General features: G+C 39.8%; 1 protein-coding gene across 1 annotated transcript in view; it reads left to right on the top strand.

The window, feature by feature from the left end:
- CEP112 (centrosomal protein 112) overlaps positions 1-15,417 on the top strand; it is a 161,741-nt gene that overhangs the window by 37,615 nt on the left and 108,709 nt on the right. The window contains exons 11-16 of the mRNA XM_054393864.1: positions 2,648-2,791; positions 4,424-4,578; positions 4,909-5,038; positions 5,508-5,600; positions 6,110-6,169; positions 7,327-7,406. Of these exons, the coding sequence (XP_054249839.1) occupies positions 2,648-2,791; positions 4,424-4,578; positions 4,909-5,038; positions 5,508-5,600; positions 6,110-6,169; positions 7,327-7,406 (662 nt within the window). The remainder of the gene's footprint in view (positions 1-2,647; positions 2,792-4,423; positions 4,579-4,908; positions 5,039-5,507; positions 5,601-6,109; positions 6,170-7,326; positions 7,407-15,417) is intronic.

Raw genomic sequence — 15,417 nt, 5'->3', positions numbered from 1 at the left:
GATGTATTAGGGAAATGTTTATTTCTAGTTGACCTGACATGGAATTTTAATCTCTGTAAACCTGCTGCTACCTGCTGCCACGGTGATTCCTTTGAACTGGTATTTTTGTGTTGGGTCATGAATTCTTCAATGCTTTTTTATTTATTGTTAGACCCAAGACAGCAGCAAAGCAGAGAGAAAAGGCTGTTTATTGCAAGACAGCTTCACCCTGGGCCAGATTATTCACAGTATTTATGTTGCTTACCCCTCACAGGAGAGGAAGGGTCACCAAAAGGGCAAACCTACCTCGCTTCATAGATGTATGCTGTTTAATTTTTTTGCAGCCCTGCATCTGAAAGTGATGTTGGTTTTAATTCTTCTCTTGTAAGAGATAAATCATAAATCATGTCCTTTGTGCTCAAGACCTTGAGGCTTCAGTGGAAGGAATGTTTTTTGTTTTGGTGTAGAGAAGCATTGTTTTTATCCCAAGGTCGTCCCACTTTTTGCAGTTACCTGGCAAGTGCTGTTCCTACAGCTCTAATTATCATCACTGATGCCAGTGTGCAACAAAAGGGCAATTAAAAATGCTAATATTAATTATAACTTAATGAAATTACAGCAGTGAAATTGGTGTCTTTTGGAAAAGTATGGATAGTGGCAAATATGATGGAAATAGACTAGAAGTTAACAGTGCAATCTTTTTTAGTAACTTTATCTCCTACTTCTGTAGGAGATACTTCCTACTTTTTTTCCTTTGAACAGATGCAGGTTAACTGAATTGCTGACAATAATGCAAATATTGCTGTAGTTTGGTGTACAGGTGGTGAAGACAGTCCCAGAATTTTTAGCTTTGTATCTCATGCACCAGAAGAGTAAATATTTATTTGTTTTCCCATGTTACTTTTAAAAGGATCACAAATTCAGCAAATCTGAACACCACAGTGTATTGTGGGGCCCCCACCTCAAATACTGCATCCACTTCTGGTGTCCCCAGCATAAGAAGTACGCAGAGCTGTTGGAGTGAGTCCAGAGGAGGGCCACAAAGATAATCCAAGGGCTGGAGCACCTCTGCTGTGAGGACAGGCTGAGGGAGCTGGGGGTGTTCAGCCTGGAGAAAAGGAGCAGGAAGGCTGCAGAGGGACTTTTCATCAAGGTGTCTAGAGACAGCACAAGGGGAAATGCTTTGAAGCTGAGGAAGAGCAGGGTTAGACTGGAGCTTAGGAAGAAGTTCTTCAGTGTGAGGATGGTGAGGCTCTGGAATAGGCTGCACAAGGAGGTTGTGGCTGCCTCGTCCCTGGGGGTGTTCAAGGCCAAATTGGATGAGGCCTTGAGCAGCGGAGTCTTGGTGAAAGGAGTCTCTACCCATGGCAGGGAGGCTGGAGTAGATGATCTCTGAGGTCCCTTCTAACATAAGCCATTCTATGATTCTACTTACAATAATAATTTATGATCATCCTTATCTTGTGGATGAAAACTGTTCCAAGTTAATGCACATTGTTAAGGTCTGTTAAAAAATGGTCCAGATTCACAGAGACCTTCATGATTTTTCTACTCCATTCACTGGAGAGGAAAACATCTCTGCTTGTGCCAATTAACCTGATTTTAGCAGTGTCTTTAGAATGATGCTTTTATTTTGTGTATTGCAGCTTTATCCTTCAGCCATGAAATGGATTTGTTAGAAGCTTGAGAAACACCTAATGGCTGTGATACAAGCAATACACCATACAGGCTTTGTATGCTAATTTGACATGACATTATTCCTTACTATTGTATAGAGAGAAAATTCATTTTTGAGGCTTCTTAACTAGAAAGGGAGGCCACTGGTGTTTAGAACATAAACCAAGGGTTAGTAATGGCACAGATAATCCTTTCATTAGACAAGTAGATAGTCAAAACTCTCCAGCTGCTTATGAAATGAGGCAGATAAACTGACAGGGAGTATCTGGAAAGATGATGAAGTGTTTTTGTCACAGAAATTCATCCCTTTTGTGCATCAATCATTGGTGTTGAGTTTAAATATGTAAACACAGAATAGCAGAGAATGGCAAAAATATGTATAGATAACTTATGCCCTCTATACATAGAATCACAGAATGATTTGGTTTGCAAGGGACCTCCAAAGGTCATCCAGTCCAATTCCCCTTGCAGTCAGCAGGGACATTGTCCTCCAAATGAAGTTGCTCAGAGCCTTGTCGAGTCTGACCTTGAAGACCTCCAGGGATGTGGCCTCAACTACCTTGCTGGGCAGCCTGTTCCAGTGTTCCACCACCCTCATGGTGCAGAACTTGTTCCTAACATCCAATCTAAATCTCCTCTAATTTCAAACCATTGCTCCTTGTTGTATCACTGCAGGCCTTTGCAACCAGTCCCTCTGCAACCTTCTCATAGGCAGGCTGCTGTTAGGTCTCCCTGGAGCCTTCTCTTGTCCAGGCTGAACAACCCCAGCTGCCTCAGCCTGTCCTCAGAGCAGAGGTGCTCCAGCCCCTGGAATGACTTCTAAATGACCACTTAATATAGACCTGTTTACTGACACAATCTGATTTTGGTTTAGAGGGCAGAAACGTGGCCTGCGGTGTTATTTATCCTGTGGATATACTATAATAACAGAACGCTCCTAAATGCTATTTTTCTGTGCCATTTATCCTTGGGTAACGTTTTTGTGATGCAGCTTCACAATGCTGTGGCAGAGATGGAGAAGGAGAAGTTTAATATTCGGAAGAAGCACACAGAAGATATGCAAGAACTGCTTGAGGACACCAACGCTCGCCTTAGCAAAATGGAGGAAGATTATTTGGAACAGAAACAGTCAACTGTAAGGGGATTTTTTGTAAATATGTGATGACAGCCAAGTGTCTCTTGCAGTATTCAAATTTACTGTACTTGTGCCCAAATGTACATAAATACTGTTAAGCTGAGAAATGGGGTTTGATAGTGCAATGTGGTTGTTCTAGCTGGAGAGAAGAGAGTGTCCTGGCAGCCAATCCAACCAAGGATTTCTCCTCCATGGATAGAATTCATCAGAATGCAGCCCTCCCATGAATCTGATGCAGATATATTTGTATGGAAGACTGTTTCTTGTGTTCCTCACTGGTTTTGATTCAAGTTAGGAAAATTTTTGTCTGTCTGTATATGGAGACTATAAAAAGGATTTGTATTGCATCTGTTTTCATAGATACCTCTGACTTTTCACTTACCCACCTCCTCTTCAAATAATCAAATGCTTCTGTTACATTAAAGACCAAATAACAAGGACTTTAAAAATAATTTTATTATTCCAACTTACTGCTTTTTTTTTTTTCCCAGAGCAATTAGAAACATGTAAACAGGTATAATCTGGATTTTGTGCCTGCTATATAAATGATGTAAAAGCCAAAAAAAAATTAACCAGTATCTTCCAGAAAACATCCTGTACTTTGTATCTCTATGTGGTAGGAAGAAAATTGAATGAGAAGACAATGTCAAACAAAATGTATTCTTTTATTAATGAATGTTGAATTTAAAAATTAGCATTCAGATCATGTCATAGGTAACAGTAAATAAAGAGAAAAATGGACACAGTCTGTCAGCAAGATTGAATTTAAGAACCATCAAAACTAGACAGATCTTGCTGAGCAGCTTCTGATTTAATAATTAAACAAGGTAGAGTTCAAGGCAGGGCTTAAGATGAAAGCCTAGACTGTCACTGGAAATTAGTTTTCTTTTTTTCTCTCTCTCTTTTTCTTTCTCTTGATTTTTGCTATTTTTTTTCTTTTTCTGTTGGTATTTCAGTTTCCTTCTTCAGAGTTTCACATTGTCAAGAATGCCATTGCTGTCAGCAATGCAAGTGAAATTGGCTGAACAATTTGACTAATACCATGGAACTGATAAGAAAGGTTTTGTGCATTGAACAAGTCTTAACTTCCCTGAGGGGCAAGAGGGGCAGGGAGGAATTAGGATATTTGGCAGTATGTTAAATGTGAATCTTTTCTGTGTGTAGGTGGTGGTGGTGTTCTTTAAAAACAAACAAACAAAAAGCAACCCTCAAAACCCCAAAGAAACCCTGCTCCCCCACCACATATTGTGCAGCTAGTTTTGCATGGATGGAGAAGGACTTGGGGGTGTTGGTTGATGAAAAACTCAATGTGAGCTGGCAGTGGTCACTTGCAGCCCAGAAGGCAGCCATGTGCTGGGCTGCATCAAAAGAAGTGCGACCAGCAGGACAAGGGAGGTGATTCTACCCCTCTGCTCTGGAATTCTGCATCCAGTTCTGGTGGCCCCATCACAAGAAGGGCATGGAACTGTTGGAGAGGGTCCAGAGGAGGCCACTGTCATGATCAGTGACAGCTTTGCTATCATAACTCCTGTATCTCTGGACCTCCAAAGAACCTTGATGCTTTAGGCTGCTGGATAACAACAGGGGTATACCATAATTAATTCTGGTGTTTTCTCAACAATGACCTTTTAGAATGAGACAGCTAAAAAACTGGAGGCTCGTGTCCAGCAGTTGACTGTTGAAGCTGAAAATAGTAATTTGCTACGTCAGAAATTATCTCAGGAAAAGGCTGATGCAGAACAACGTTACCAGGTGGTATGGTCTGAGCTTCAGGAAATGAAAGCAAGGTAATTAAAAAGCAGTTGCTGGTTTTAATGTTGAAGAATATGGAATTACTTTTGAAAGCAGACTATTTTATTTTTGAGAAGTCACTGAATGGTAATTGCCATTAAAATATTGTCATGCAAAAGTATTAATTGATGTAAAAATGATTTTGGAACTGAGCCAAATGACCACAGTCAGTAATGTGTTACCTTTCCTTCTTTGTAAGCATTTCATTCTGTTACAGTGAGCACGTGGTGCAGGCAGATGTGCACCCTCTGTAGAACTGATACTGAGCAAGGAAATTGCCACAATATGAAGGCAATTTTTATATTCTGCTTGCTTGCTCCTTCTAGGCACAGCTCACTTCAGAAAGACAAGGACCATATTATACAGGAATATGAGAAGAACATTCAGCAACTACAAAGTAAATATGATGTTGATACCAATTTTATAAAGCAGGAACATGCTCTGTCTGCAGCTAAGGTATGGTACCATGTATAAAAAGCATTAAAATGCTGATTGGTTTTCAAGTGGTCTCAATACAAATGTAAGGCTTATGAGGAAATCCAAGGAATGTTCAGTTCACTAAGTTGTTCATGTTCATAAGTTTCTAAAAAGAAATTCTTATTTAATTTTTCCTTCCCAAATCTGAGTGAAGAATCATCTGAAGTTTGTTCCACTTAATTTGCAAGAAATTTTTATTTCTTTCAATTATTAGTGCCAGGGGTTTAGTTTCTTTTATCAAGGTGGGTTTTTTGTGATTTTATTTACAGTGGTAAGTCCACCAGACAGAAGTGACATGAAACTCATGCAGGGTTGTTTTTTTCCCCAAGATGATATTTTTTTCCAATTTCCAGGCACTTTTGAGAAATAAATTTAAAATCCCCAAAGCTGTGTCTGTGCTAAGGAGGAATGCAACACAAAAATTCCTCTTTCTGTTGAATCCCTACAGGCATCTGAAGTGATTGAAGAATTACAGCACAGTGTGTCTCTATTAAAACAACAGTTACAAGAATCAGAACATCAAAGGCAGCAAGAGCTGAAGGTGAGGCATAAATTTCTTACTCAAGAGTGACATTTTGCATTGTCCAGTGGGTTGAATGTTTTGCAAGCTGTACTGAAAGGCACTTCCATCAACCATCCATCTTTGGGGATATTTTGTTCATGGAAATCTGTAAAATGTCACCTTATGCTTACAGGTAGATTTCAAAAGTATGACTAAAAGAGATCACTTCATGGGTAAGAGCAGAATTGTCACAGGAACAGGAGCATAGGGGATTCCATGTGAACAGAAGGAGGATGTCCCTGCTCACTGTAGTGGGGTTGGACTAGATGACCTTTGGAGGTCCCTTCCAACCCAAACCATCCTATGATTCTATGTTATGTGGTTGATTCTTTTTGTATGTCAGAAGATTATTTTTTTAGGGCTGACATAAAGTGGCTTTTCAATTTTTATTGACTGTTGTACATAACAGCAAAAGTGTGTATGTTTAATGACTGCTGCAGTGCAAGAGCAGCATGATTTGTTTATTTGAAACACCTTTTCTTTTGCAGGAGCAAGAACACAAGCTTCAACAGGACAAACTTCACTGGGAACGTGCTTATGAAAAACAGGTAAAGTTGTCAGGAAAATAAATCATCTCATCCACATTTCTAGTGTTGTTAAATACAGAAGCTAAAGATTTAATTCTCAAATCCTCAAAGAAGTAAAGTTTGGAATCCAAGCATTTCCAATGAGTCAGAAAAATAGCTGGACAAACTCAAGGAAGATTGTTAAGTACAACTATTTCACTTCTGATTCATCATCACCAAATGATGGAGGCTGGCAGAGTGTTACCAAAGTCCCACTGTAAGCTTGACCTCTCTTGTTGGTATCTGTTGTGAGCTGCTGGTGGGGGGAAGATAATGAATTTGAATAAATAACTTTACAGCAGTTTGCCTATTCATAAATTTTGATGTAACTGTGTTTTCAAAATCAAGCCTTTGAAAAAGGAGGAGGGAAAAAAAAAACAAACAACATTTGAACAATCTATGGCTATAAATCCATAAAGCAGTATAGATGGGCCCATAAAACACTAAAACAAGCTTGCCTTCAGGTAAAGGAATCGTGAAGCTTCTGGTGCAATCTGTTCACTTAAGAACCTACCCATTATCTAATAATCTTTATTAGGCTACAGTGGCTGTTGCCTGCTAGGATATTCAAACATCAAACAAATAATAGGTAGTAACCCTAAATGTCACTGTTTGATTAAATGTTCTTATCTGCTGAATCAGGAACCAGTTAGGCTAAATGGTTTTACGAGCAAAGGAAACACCTGCTTTTTATAAATAATCTCCTGCTTGTTTTCCAAACCTTCAGCTGAGTGTAAGAGCAGTGACAGATATTCCTCAGAGCCATTCTCCAGCCAGTTGTTAAATATATCTTAATTTTACCAGGTTTGCCAATCCCTTCTTTACTCTCTGACAGCCCAGCACTTTGGGGGCTCTTTCAAGCCAACCAAGTATTCATAAGACTCCTGTGTAGTAAACACCTACAAGGAACTGCTCACAGCAGACATGCTCTACAGTTGGGGTTTTTTTATTGGGCTATACTCTTGTGCTTCTCACTACACCCTTATTAAAACACATTTTTCTTTATTGTAGTGGCTTTAATAGCATGTAACATTGCAAGTGAATGGAGGTAAATAAAGGATCTCCTGAGCTTTCCATTCTGGTAAAGAAAAAGACTTTGTTTTAACTGAAATATGCTAATTTTTCCCTTCAAATGGTAGGTTCATGGCATCCGGAATGATCTTGAAAAAGAAAGAGGGGATGCTCAAAAGAAGATTCGCAAACTAGAGGAGACTTTGAAGTAAGTCAAATTTATTGAATACAATGATGCCTTCTCTTTGGGTTGTCTTCCCACTGGGAAGCTGCATCTTCAGGGTTCTAGTCAGCCATAAAAACTGAAAAAGAAAAGCAAGAACCAAGCCACCCAAATTTGCTGATTTTCAAGTGGTAGAAATAAAACAGAACTGAAGTTTATGGTGTCAGCTGGGCTTGCCCTGGGATTTTTCTCTGTGATACCACACTTCTTTGTACAAATACTTATTATTCAGCTGTAGCTAAGCCTTGTAGAAATGGTCTCTAGCAGACAGAAGACTCTTCATTAACCAACTCGAGACAGCTTTTTGGCTGACCTTGTACATTAAAAAACTACTCAGGAGGTAACAAGTCTGATGTTCTCTGAGTGGAGGAGTGGTTTACATACAGCAGATGCACACAAGACAAGATCAGCTCTTGTTATGCTGCTTCCATTCGTGATTATGTAAAATATTATTTCCATATGTTTATCCAGTTTAAATTCAAAGTGATGGAAATAATTTTGAGGCAAACAGATTATTCTGAAGCACACCAGAAGTTAGATGCTAAAACTACTCAGTTAAATGTTTTGGTGCCTCTTATCTAGGCTGATAGAAGCATTGTGAAGATAATTTTATTGAATGAAGTCTGAAGGCTGAAGCTGCCACTTCCATTCTGGAGTCCCTGACAGCTTTATGGCAGCATAGACACATGAAGTTTGTCTGTTTAGAGGTGGAGATTTTGAACCAAACTATAAACACATCTAAGAGTCCAGGCTGTTGTAGTCTGTCAGCTGCATGGAAGTGCAGACCACCTGGTTTCCTAGGATAATGGTTTTGATGATTCTCCCATACTGGGAAGAATTACAGGATCTGATTGAGTGCTTTTTGGTTTGTGTGCCTTATACACAAATTAGTATTTGCTTTAGTCAAGGACTTGGCAGTGTTAGGTTAATGATTGGACTTGATGATTTTAGAGGTCTTTTCCTATCTAGGCAATTCTGTGATTTCATTGTGCTACTGAAACACAGCTTTTAGGAATTCTTATTCTTCTGTGCTATGACGTGGGTGAAAGAAAAGATTTATAAAAAGTCATATTAGGAGGGATGAAAGAATTGGTGCCTCTACAGGTGCAGATGTTGGAAGTGAAACAGAAGTGTCAAGGAATGCATGCACACTATCTGCAGTTAAATGCTTCGTAACATTCTTCCTCTCAATCTTTGCCTTTTTTTATCCAAACCTGTCTACAGAGCCAAATCTCAGCACTTTGCGAGTGGTGATGATACAGAGCAAATGTTTAGCAGCTGGTTTATCGAAAGCCACTTAATAAAATTGTTTGTTTACATAAGAAGCTAGCAGCACCTCTTTTTTTTTTTTTTTCATTTTTTTCCCCATTGCTTCTCTACCCTTCATCTGAACTTGTTGAAAACTCTTCTGGGGAAGAAAGAGGAGCTAAACTTCCCAGAAATCAGCAGGCTGCTCTTATCTGTACACAGATTTGGAGTCTGACAACAGTTTTGGAGGCACATGCATGTAGTTGTCACAGTAATTTGTGATTTGTTTTAGATGGCAGGCCAAAACATCTCAAAAGCTTTTCAACCAAAGGCCTGGTATGAAGGTGGTGCATGTAGATATTCCATAAAATACAGAAATGAAGATGATTTACCTTTTCTTTTCACTTATGTACCTCTGTGCATGCAAAAAGCACAAAAGCACAAAGTAGAAAAGTAGCAAAGTGCACATTTTCTTTGGGAATCCTTGATGTGAGAATCATGGAAAAGAAGCTGATTTCTCTTGGGGGCTGGTGACATAGAGTTTCCTCACTGTAGGCTTAAAAATGTGTAATTCACTGCTTTTCATTATTCCTAGCATGTGATAGCTGTGTCAGTTCTTTGTTACTTCCACATGTTGATAGTAGATTGCTATTTCGTAGATCCAGAGAAGGGGTTGGGTCAGAAGGGACCTTAAAGAACATCTAGCTCCAATCCACAGCAGGGACACCTCCCACCAGCCCAGGTTGCTCAAGGCTGCATCCAGCCTGGCCTTGAACACATCCAGGGAGGGGGCATCCATGACTTCCCTGGGCAACCTCTTCCAGTGTCTCACCACCTTCATTGTAAACTGTCAGATGTGGTTCAGTGATGTTAATTTATACACTGTTCTCATACCCCAAGTTTTGTCTGATAGAAAGTAAAATACATTTGCACTTGTATTAAATGAAACTAGTTGAAATAATGCTGGTTTAGGAAGGAAATTATTTTTTTTTCCTGTACCAGTTACTTTTCCTGAAACCTTAGACATTTCTTTATTCAAAGGGCTTTTACTTGTCATCTCCTAGTATGATTTGCCACTCATTTGCTTATTCTGAGCCACTCGCTCCCTACCTGGCATCATCACAAGAGATGTGAAGCAGAGGAACTGAGCTGGAGCTATTCTCAGGCTTGTCCTGTGTTTTTTTCAGTCCTGACACTTGCAAAGCCTTAGGAGAATGGCTTTGATTCCACACTTACTCAAAAGCAGAAGCTAATGTCAGTATGTTCTGCAAGACGAAATCTAATTATAATTGTACTGCAACTTCAGCCAGAGTCCCTGACAAAAGGGGTGCCTGGACTGCAGCTCCATGGAGGTTCAGCATGTTCCCATTTCTTCTCACTTTTACTTCCACAGGGCTCCTCTGTCTGCTTTGGGCTCTGGTGCAGTGGAGTAATGGAATTTTGTGACCCTGGTATTTTTGTTGTTGTTCTAAGACAGCTTGTCTCTCTCCAGCAGACGTTCTGCCCGGTGTTCACCTGTGCTGGTGAAGTAAGAACGAGACAAAAATGGGAAGAAGGAGAGATGGTCCTTGGCAGAATCTCTATTCTGCTTTTTTCTTCCTTTTCCTACAGCCATGGCTGTGTAATGACTCAGTTTTCATTGTACAGTTTTCTTTGATACACAACGGGAAGGCCTGGATTTGTTTGCTCTGAAAGATTCTTTCAGCTTTGTTCAGCAGACATAAAAAAGCATCAGATTTTAGCACCAGTACTTTTTTGTAAGGGTCTTCTAGTCTTTGAGATTACTACTCTCTTGCAAAATTCCCATGGTGTTTATATTTTTTTCCCTTTTCTCTCTAATATTATAAAAGGGACAATGTAAAAGAAATGAGGGTACAGAAATTTGAGAGAAATAAATGATGTACATAATGCTTTTGAGCTAGCAGAGGGAATGAGATGAAGACAAGGACAAATAAAAATGTGAAGACAGATGGCAGAAGGACACAGAATAAATAGCAGTGAATAGAATCCCATTTTGTTTTTCAGTTTGGAGTTGCGTATTTGTTGGGTCTCTGTCATACTCTGTTGCATCTGGAGTCTTGTGTCCAGTTCTGAGCCCCTCAGTGCAAGAAGAACCTCAGGGAATTGCTCAAAAGAGTCCAGGGCAGAGCCAAAGATGCTGAAGGGAGTGGACATCTCCTTTGTGAGGACAGGCTGAGGGAGCTGGGGATCTTTAGCTTGGAGAATGTGACCTCATTCATGTTTATAAAGATGTGCAAGGCAGTGTCAGGAGGACAGAGCCAGGCTCTTCTGAGTGATGTCCAGTGATAGGACAAGAAGTAATGGGTGCAAGATGGACCAGAGAGGGTTCCATGTGAAAATGAGGAAAAGTGTTTTCCCTGTGAGGGTGACAGAGCCCTGGAACAGGCTGCCCAGAGAGGTTGTGGAATCTCCTTCTCTGGAGACATTCAAAAGCAGCCTGGATGCATTCCTATGTGACCTGCCCTAGGTGATCCTGCTCTGGCAGGGGGGTTGGACTTAGTAATCTTTCAAGGTCTCTTCCAGCCCCTAACGTTCTGTGATTGGATTGCATGGACTTCTTGTAGTGGTGGGTGTCAGAAATGCCACTGCACACAGAAATACAACTGAGCAATCATCAATAGATTGATAAATAAATAAATAAATGGAGCAATGGCTATGACTGCAAGTTGATTTGCAGTTTCTTTTTTCCTTTCTTGCTCCTCATAAGTTGAATCCAGATTCTGGATAATTGCTTGTTGTTGTTAATATTTTTAGGATAATTGCCTAAGTGTAGCTGTTTTCCTGTAGTTAATTCCATTTTTCCTTGAAAATGAAGTATTTGTGTGTGGAGGAATTCTTGCAGGACTGGAAAAGCTATTTACTATTTAAAGCCGGAAATAATTAAAGACATCTGAGGAGGCATTGTCTTTAATTCCAAATGTTGCAATAAAGAACATTGTTAGGAGTTCATATTCATGTCCGTTGTGTTCATCATTCTCTTTGATAAAGTCTTGATTGGTGCAACCTGATGAAAAAAGCAAACTTTGTGATTTAAAACCAGTGGTGAAGTTAAGTGGCCGAGGAGGTTGGATGTATTTTACTCTTTAAAACAAGGCTGTGTGGTTTTTTTCAGTGTATTTTTTCCCCCTCTTCTTAGAATCAGTGGAAAACCAGCCAGCTGTTCTCCACTTGGTGCTCTTTGAGCATCTGAAACCTTTTAGAGTGAAGCTAGTCAGAGTTTCCAGTATATTGTAAACATTCCTGCAGCCCTGGTGAACATGCTGACATAACCCTCTCTCTAGGAGGCACAATGTAAAGTCTGAACAGAGGACCCAAAAATGTGGTAGCTTTATTTAATAGTCTCACTTAAAAGGAAAAAATAAAGTGTTCTATTAACTATTTACAGCCTTTCCTTTTCTTTCACCACTTTCTCTGGAGACCTACTGGTAATAATGAAATATGTATTTAAAGGAAAGCTCCAGTGGTATAGAAAAAAATGTAGCAGTTGATTTTTAATCATTGTCTGCTGGACTGTTGTGTCCCTCAAGATGCTTATAGAGATGTCATGATAGCTTTTTAATATCAACTATGAAAATGCTTCAAGATAATAGTTGTATGAAATGAAAAGTATTGCCTTGTGAGATGAACAGCACCAGGGTATCATGCTATAAATCAGCTAACTGCTGTAAATTGCTATTCTAATAATTAATGTGGTTCAGGGCTAGAGATTTTGACCTCACTAAATGAATATAAAAGCAGTGAAGTAAATGTCAGAACTGTTCCCTTACCGTGCTGAAAGGTTTCCTTTTCACACCTGCATGTGTTGAGATTCAGTGCAGGATATTTCAAGAGTGTCTAAAACCTTCATGAAATGAGAGGAGCCTTCAGCTGGCTAGAGAAAGTCTTGCAGATGATTGAATTTAATTAGTCATTTTTAATTAGCATTAAATGTTTCAGGCTGTCACCTTTTGGGGGTCACTTAAAAACTATCTACAAAAATAGTACAAGGGATGACTTGGTTCCTTCTGTTTTTGTTGCTGGATAATTGTTTGCCAGGCTGCAATTACACTTGGAAATCTTAAGTTTACTTTTACTGCTTATATACTTTGTACAAATTTCCTCCAGCTTCACATCCAACCTCCACTGAGGAATTAATCTTTCAAGTAGTATTTTATTGGGGGAAAAAAAAAACCCAAAACGAACTATGTCCACCATGGAAGCCTCTTAGAAAGAAGAAACTGAGCAGATACTCATCATTGCTAAGTATTGTTACTGTATTGTCCACAACAACATGGGTATTATTATTCTGAATCCTAACCTATGATTTTAGCCATAAAAATAGTTACCTTAAATATGTAGAATGGCAAAATGAAGATTGTCTCCTTGGACCTTGTTGTACAGGCAACTGATGGGATTGCTTTTGGAGTTCTTCATGTGCTTATTCAAAACTGGGATTTGGGGGTTTAGCCATCATTGTCTAAGAGTGAAAGAGGATTGGTGGGAAATAATTTATTTTATTAAAGGCTTTATGATCCAGGATGTTTTTATCAGCACCTCTTTGAAATAATAAACTTGGCATGCTGTAAGCTGAAGTAATTAGTTTGATGTTTCACTTTGAATTCTGGATTGGAAAAACTGGGGACAGTCTTAATACTGTTACTTCATCCTTGTTGTTGTTCATTTGCCAACCACTGTTGGCTCTGTCACTCACAACACACTTGGGCTGTTCTTTGTTAGTGTTAAGTGATTCTTCTTGCCTGGCTCTCCTCCTCTGCCTAGTGATGGCTCCCATAGTTTGTTCCTTGGATGGTTTCTTTTATTCACCCTCCAGCTCTCTGTGCCACAGCACTGTTCTCTGATCCCTGTCTTTTCCTTTGCTCCTCTTCTCTGTATCTCATGAATCTATTTACTCTGTGCTGCTGACTTTCTGGTCCACCTTTTAATTACAGTCTTGTCTCCTGTTATCTAAGACATTATCTTCACCTGTCTCTCTAATTCTCCCCTCCATGTTCTCCTTGTTGGGGTTTAGCTGTCGTCTCAGCCTGTAAAAGCCATGACTATTAATCTCTGTCCTAATCCTCCTCTCTTGATAGCTGAGCTTCCATGGCCTTTCATGTACACGGTGTATCTAAATCTTGGAGACAGTTTCTGCAGTGTTGAGCAAAATTAAAATGTTTTCCTCTCCAGCCACATTTACAGCACTTGCCCTGCCTTTTAGCCCACATCTCATTCATCATTTGCCAGTTGCTGGGTTTTTTTCTGTTTGGTAGCACCTAGCACACCACCACCTTGTCATTATGATAATGAGGAATAGTTATGATAATTATTAGTGTGTTTAACCAATGGCTAGCTCATTTGTGAGCCATTAATTTTTGAATGGAATGCATTATTCTCCTTATTTCACAGAAGTGTGACACTACACATGTGGAATATTATTTACTCTAAATTCATTAACGGCTTTAAGTAGGGGTTTAGTTTGTTAGTGTTATCTCATGATTTATTTAAAACATAAGTACATAGTTTAAAATAATAATTGCATTGTAAATATCAGTCATTGTTAGAGCTCACTTGAAGGAATGCAGGCCAGCTTTTTGATGTTAACATCTCAAATTATGCAAACTGTAAACAATTTGTAAGTGGATTTGAGCTTTTTCTCATGAAGACAAGCTCATCTTATACTTAAAATCAGGGGAGGAAAGATAAAATTGTTCTCCACTTTATATTTTTGGCTTTATTTCTTTGAAATGATAAAACAAGTTAGAATGCTTTCTAACAACTTCAAAATATGAAAGTGCCCAGGGACAGGATAGGGATGATGTTTTGAAGGCAATAAATATTTCAGCTTCACATTTCAGTCTTTCTTCTTCATTCCTTTGATCTGGCTTTGGTTTAGTTATCATTCCGCTTGAATGACTTCACACTGTCTTTCTTCCTCTCCACACCAAAAAGAAGTGTTCTGCACATATTCCATATGTTGTGGGAGAGCCCTGGTTGATCCCCATTGTTTGCTGGTTAGTAACTGCCTCTGCAGTAAGAATCTGCAGCCCCAGCTGGGGTGGTGGCATTCAAGCCCAGTACGTAATTTACACAGAAAGCTGGTAGGTAACTATCACTGTTTGCTCGAAATAGTAGAGCAGGAAAAGTGAGATTGTTTTTTGTTTATTTCAGAGAATGGATATTGCTACTGAATCACAGAGTGTTAGGGGTTGGAAAGCACCTTGAAAGATCATCCAGTCCAAGCCTCCTGACAGGGCAGGATCACCTAGAGAAGGGTCACCCTGGGCAGATCACACAGGAACACATCCAGGCAGGTTTTGAATATCTCCAGAGGAGACTCCACAACCTCTCTGGGCAGCCTGGTTTAGGTTGGAAGGAACCTTAAAGATCATCTAGTTCCAAGCCCCGCCCTGCCATGGGTAGGGACACCTCCCATTAGACCAGGTTGCTCAAGGCCTCATCCAACCTAGCCTTGAACACCTCCACGGAAGTGGCATCCACAAGCTCCCTGGGCAATCCGTTCCAGTGTCTCACCACCCTCATTCTAAAGAATTTCTTCTTTATATCCAGCTTAAATCTACCCTCTTCCAGCTCAGAGCCATTGCCCTTTTCCCTATCATTACAAGCCCTTGTAAAATGTCCCTTTCCAGCTTTCTTGTAGCCTCCTTTCAGGTACTGGAAGGCTGCTCTAAGGTCTCCCTGGAGCCTCTTCTTCTCTAGGCTGAACAGCGTCAGGTCTCTCAGCTTGTCC

This window comes from Indicator indicator, chromosome 29 (assembly GCF_027791375.1).
Source record: "Indicator indicator isolate 239-I01 chromosome 29, UM_Iind_1.1, whole genome shotgun sequence".
In the NCBI taxonomy this organism is placed as follows: domain Eukaryota; kingdom Metazoa; phylum Chordata; class Aves; order Piciformes; family Indicatoridae; genus Indicator; species Indicator indicator.
The sequence above is the reverse complement of the archived record's forward strand: the minus strand, read 5'-3'. Positions and strand labels throughout refer to the sequence as shown.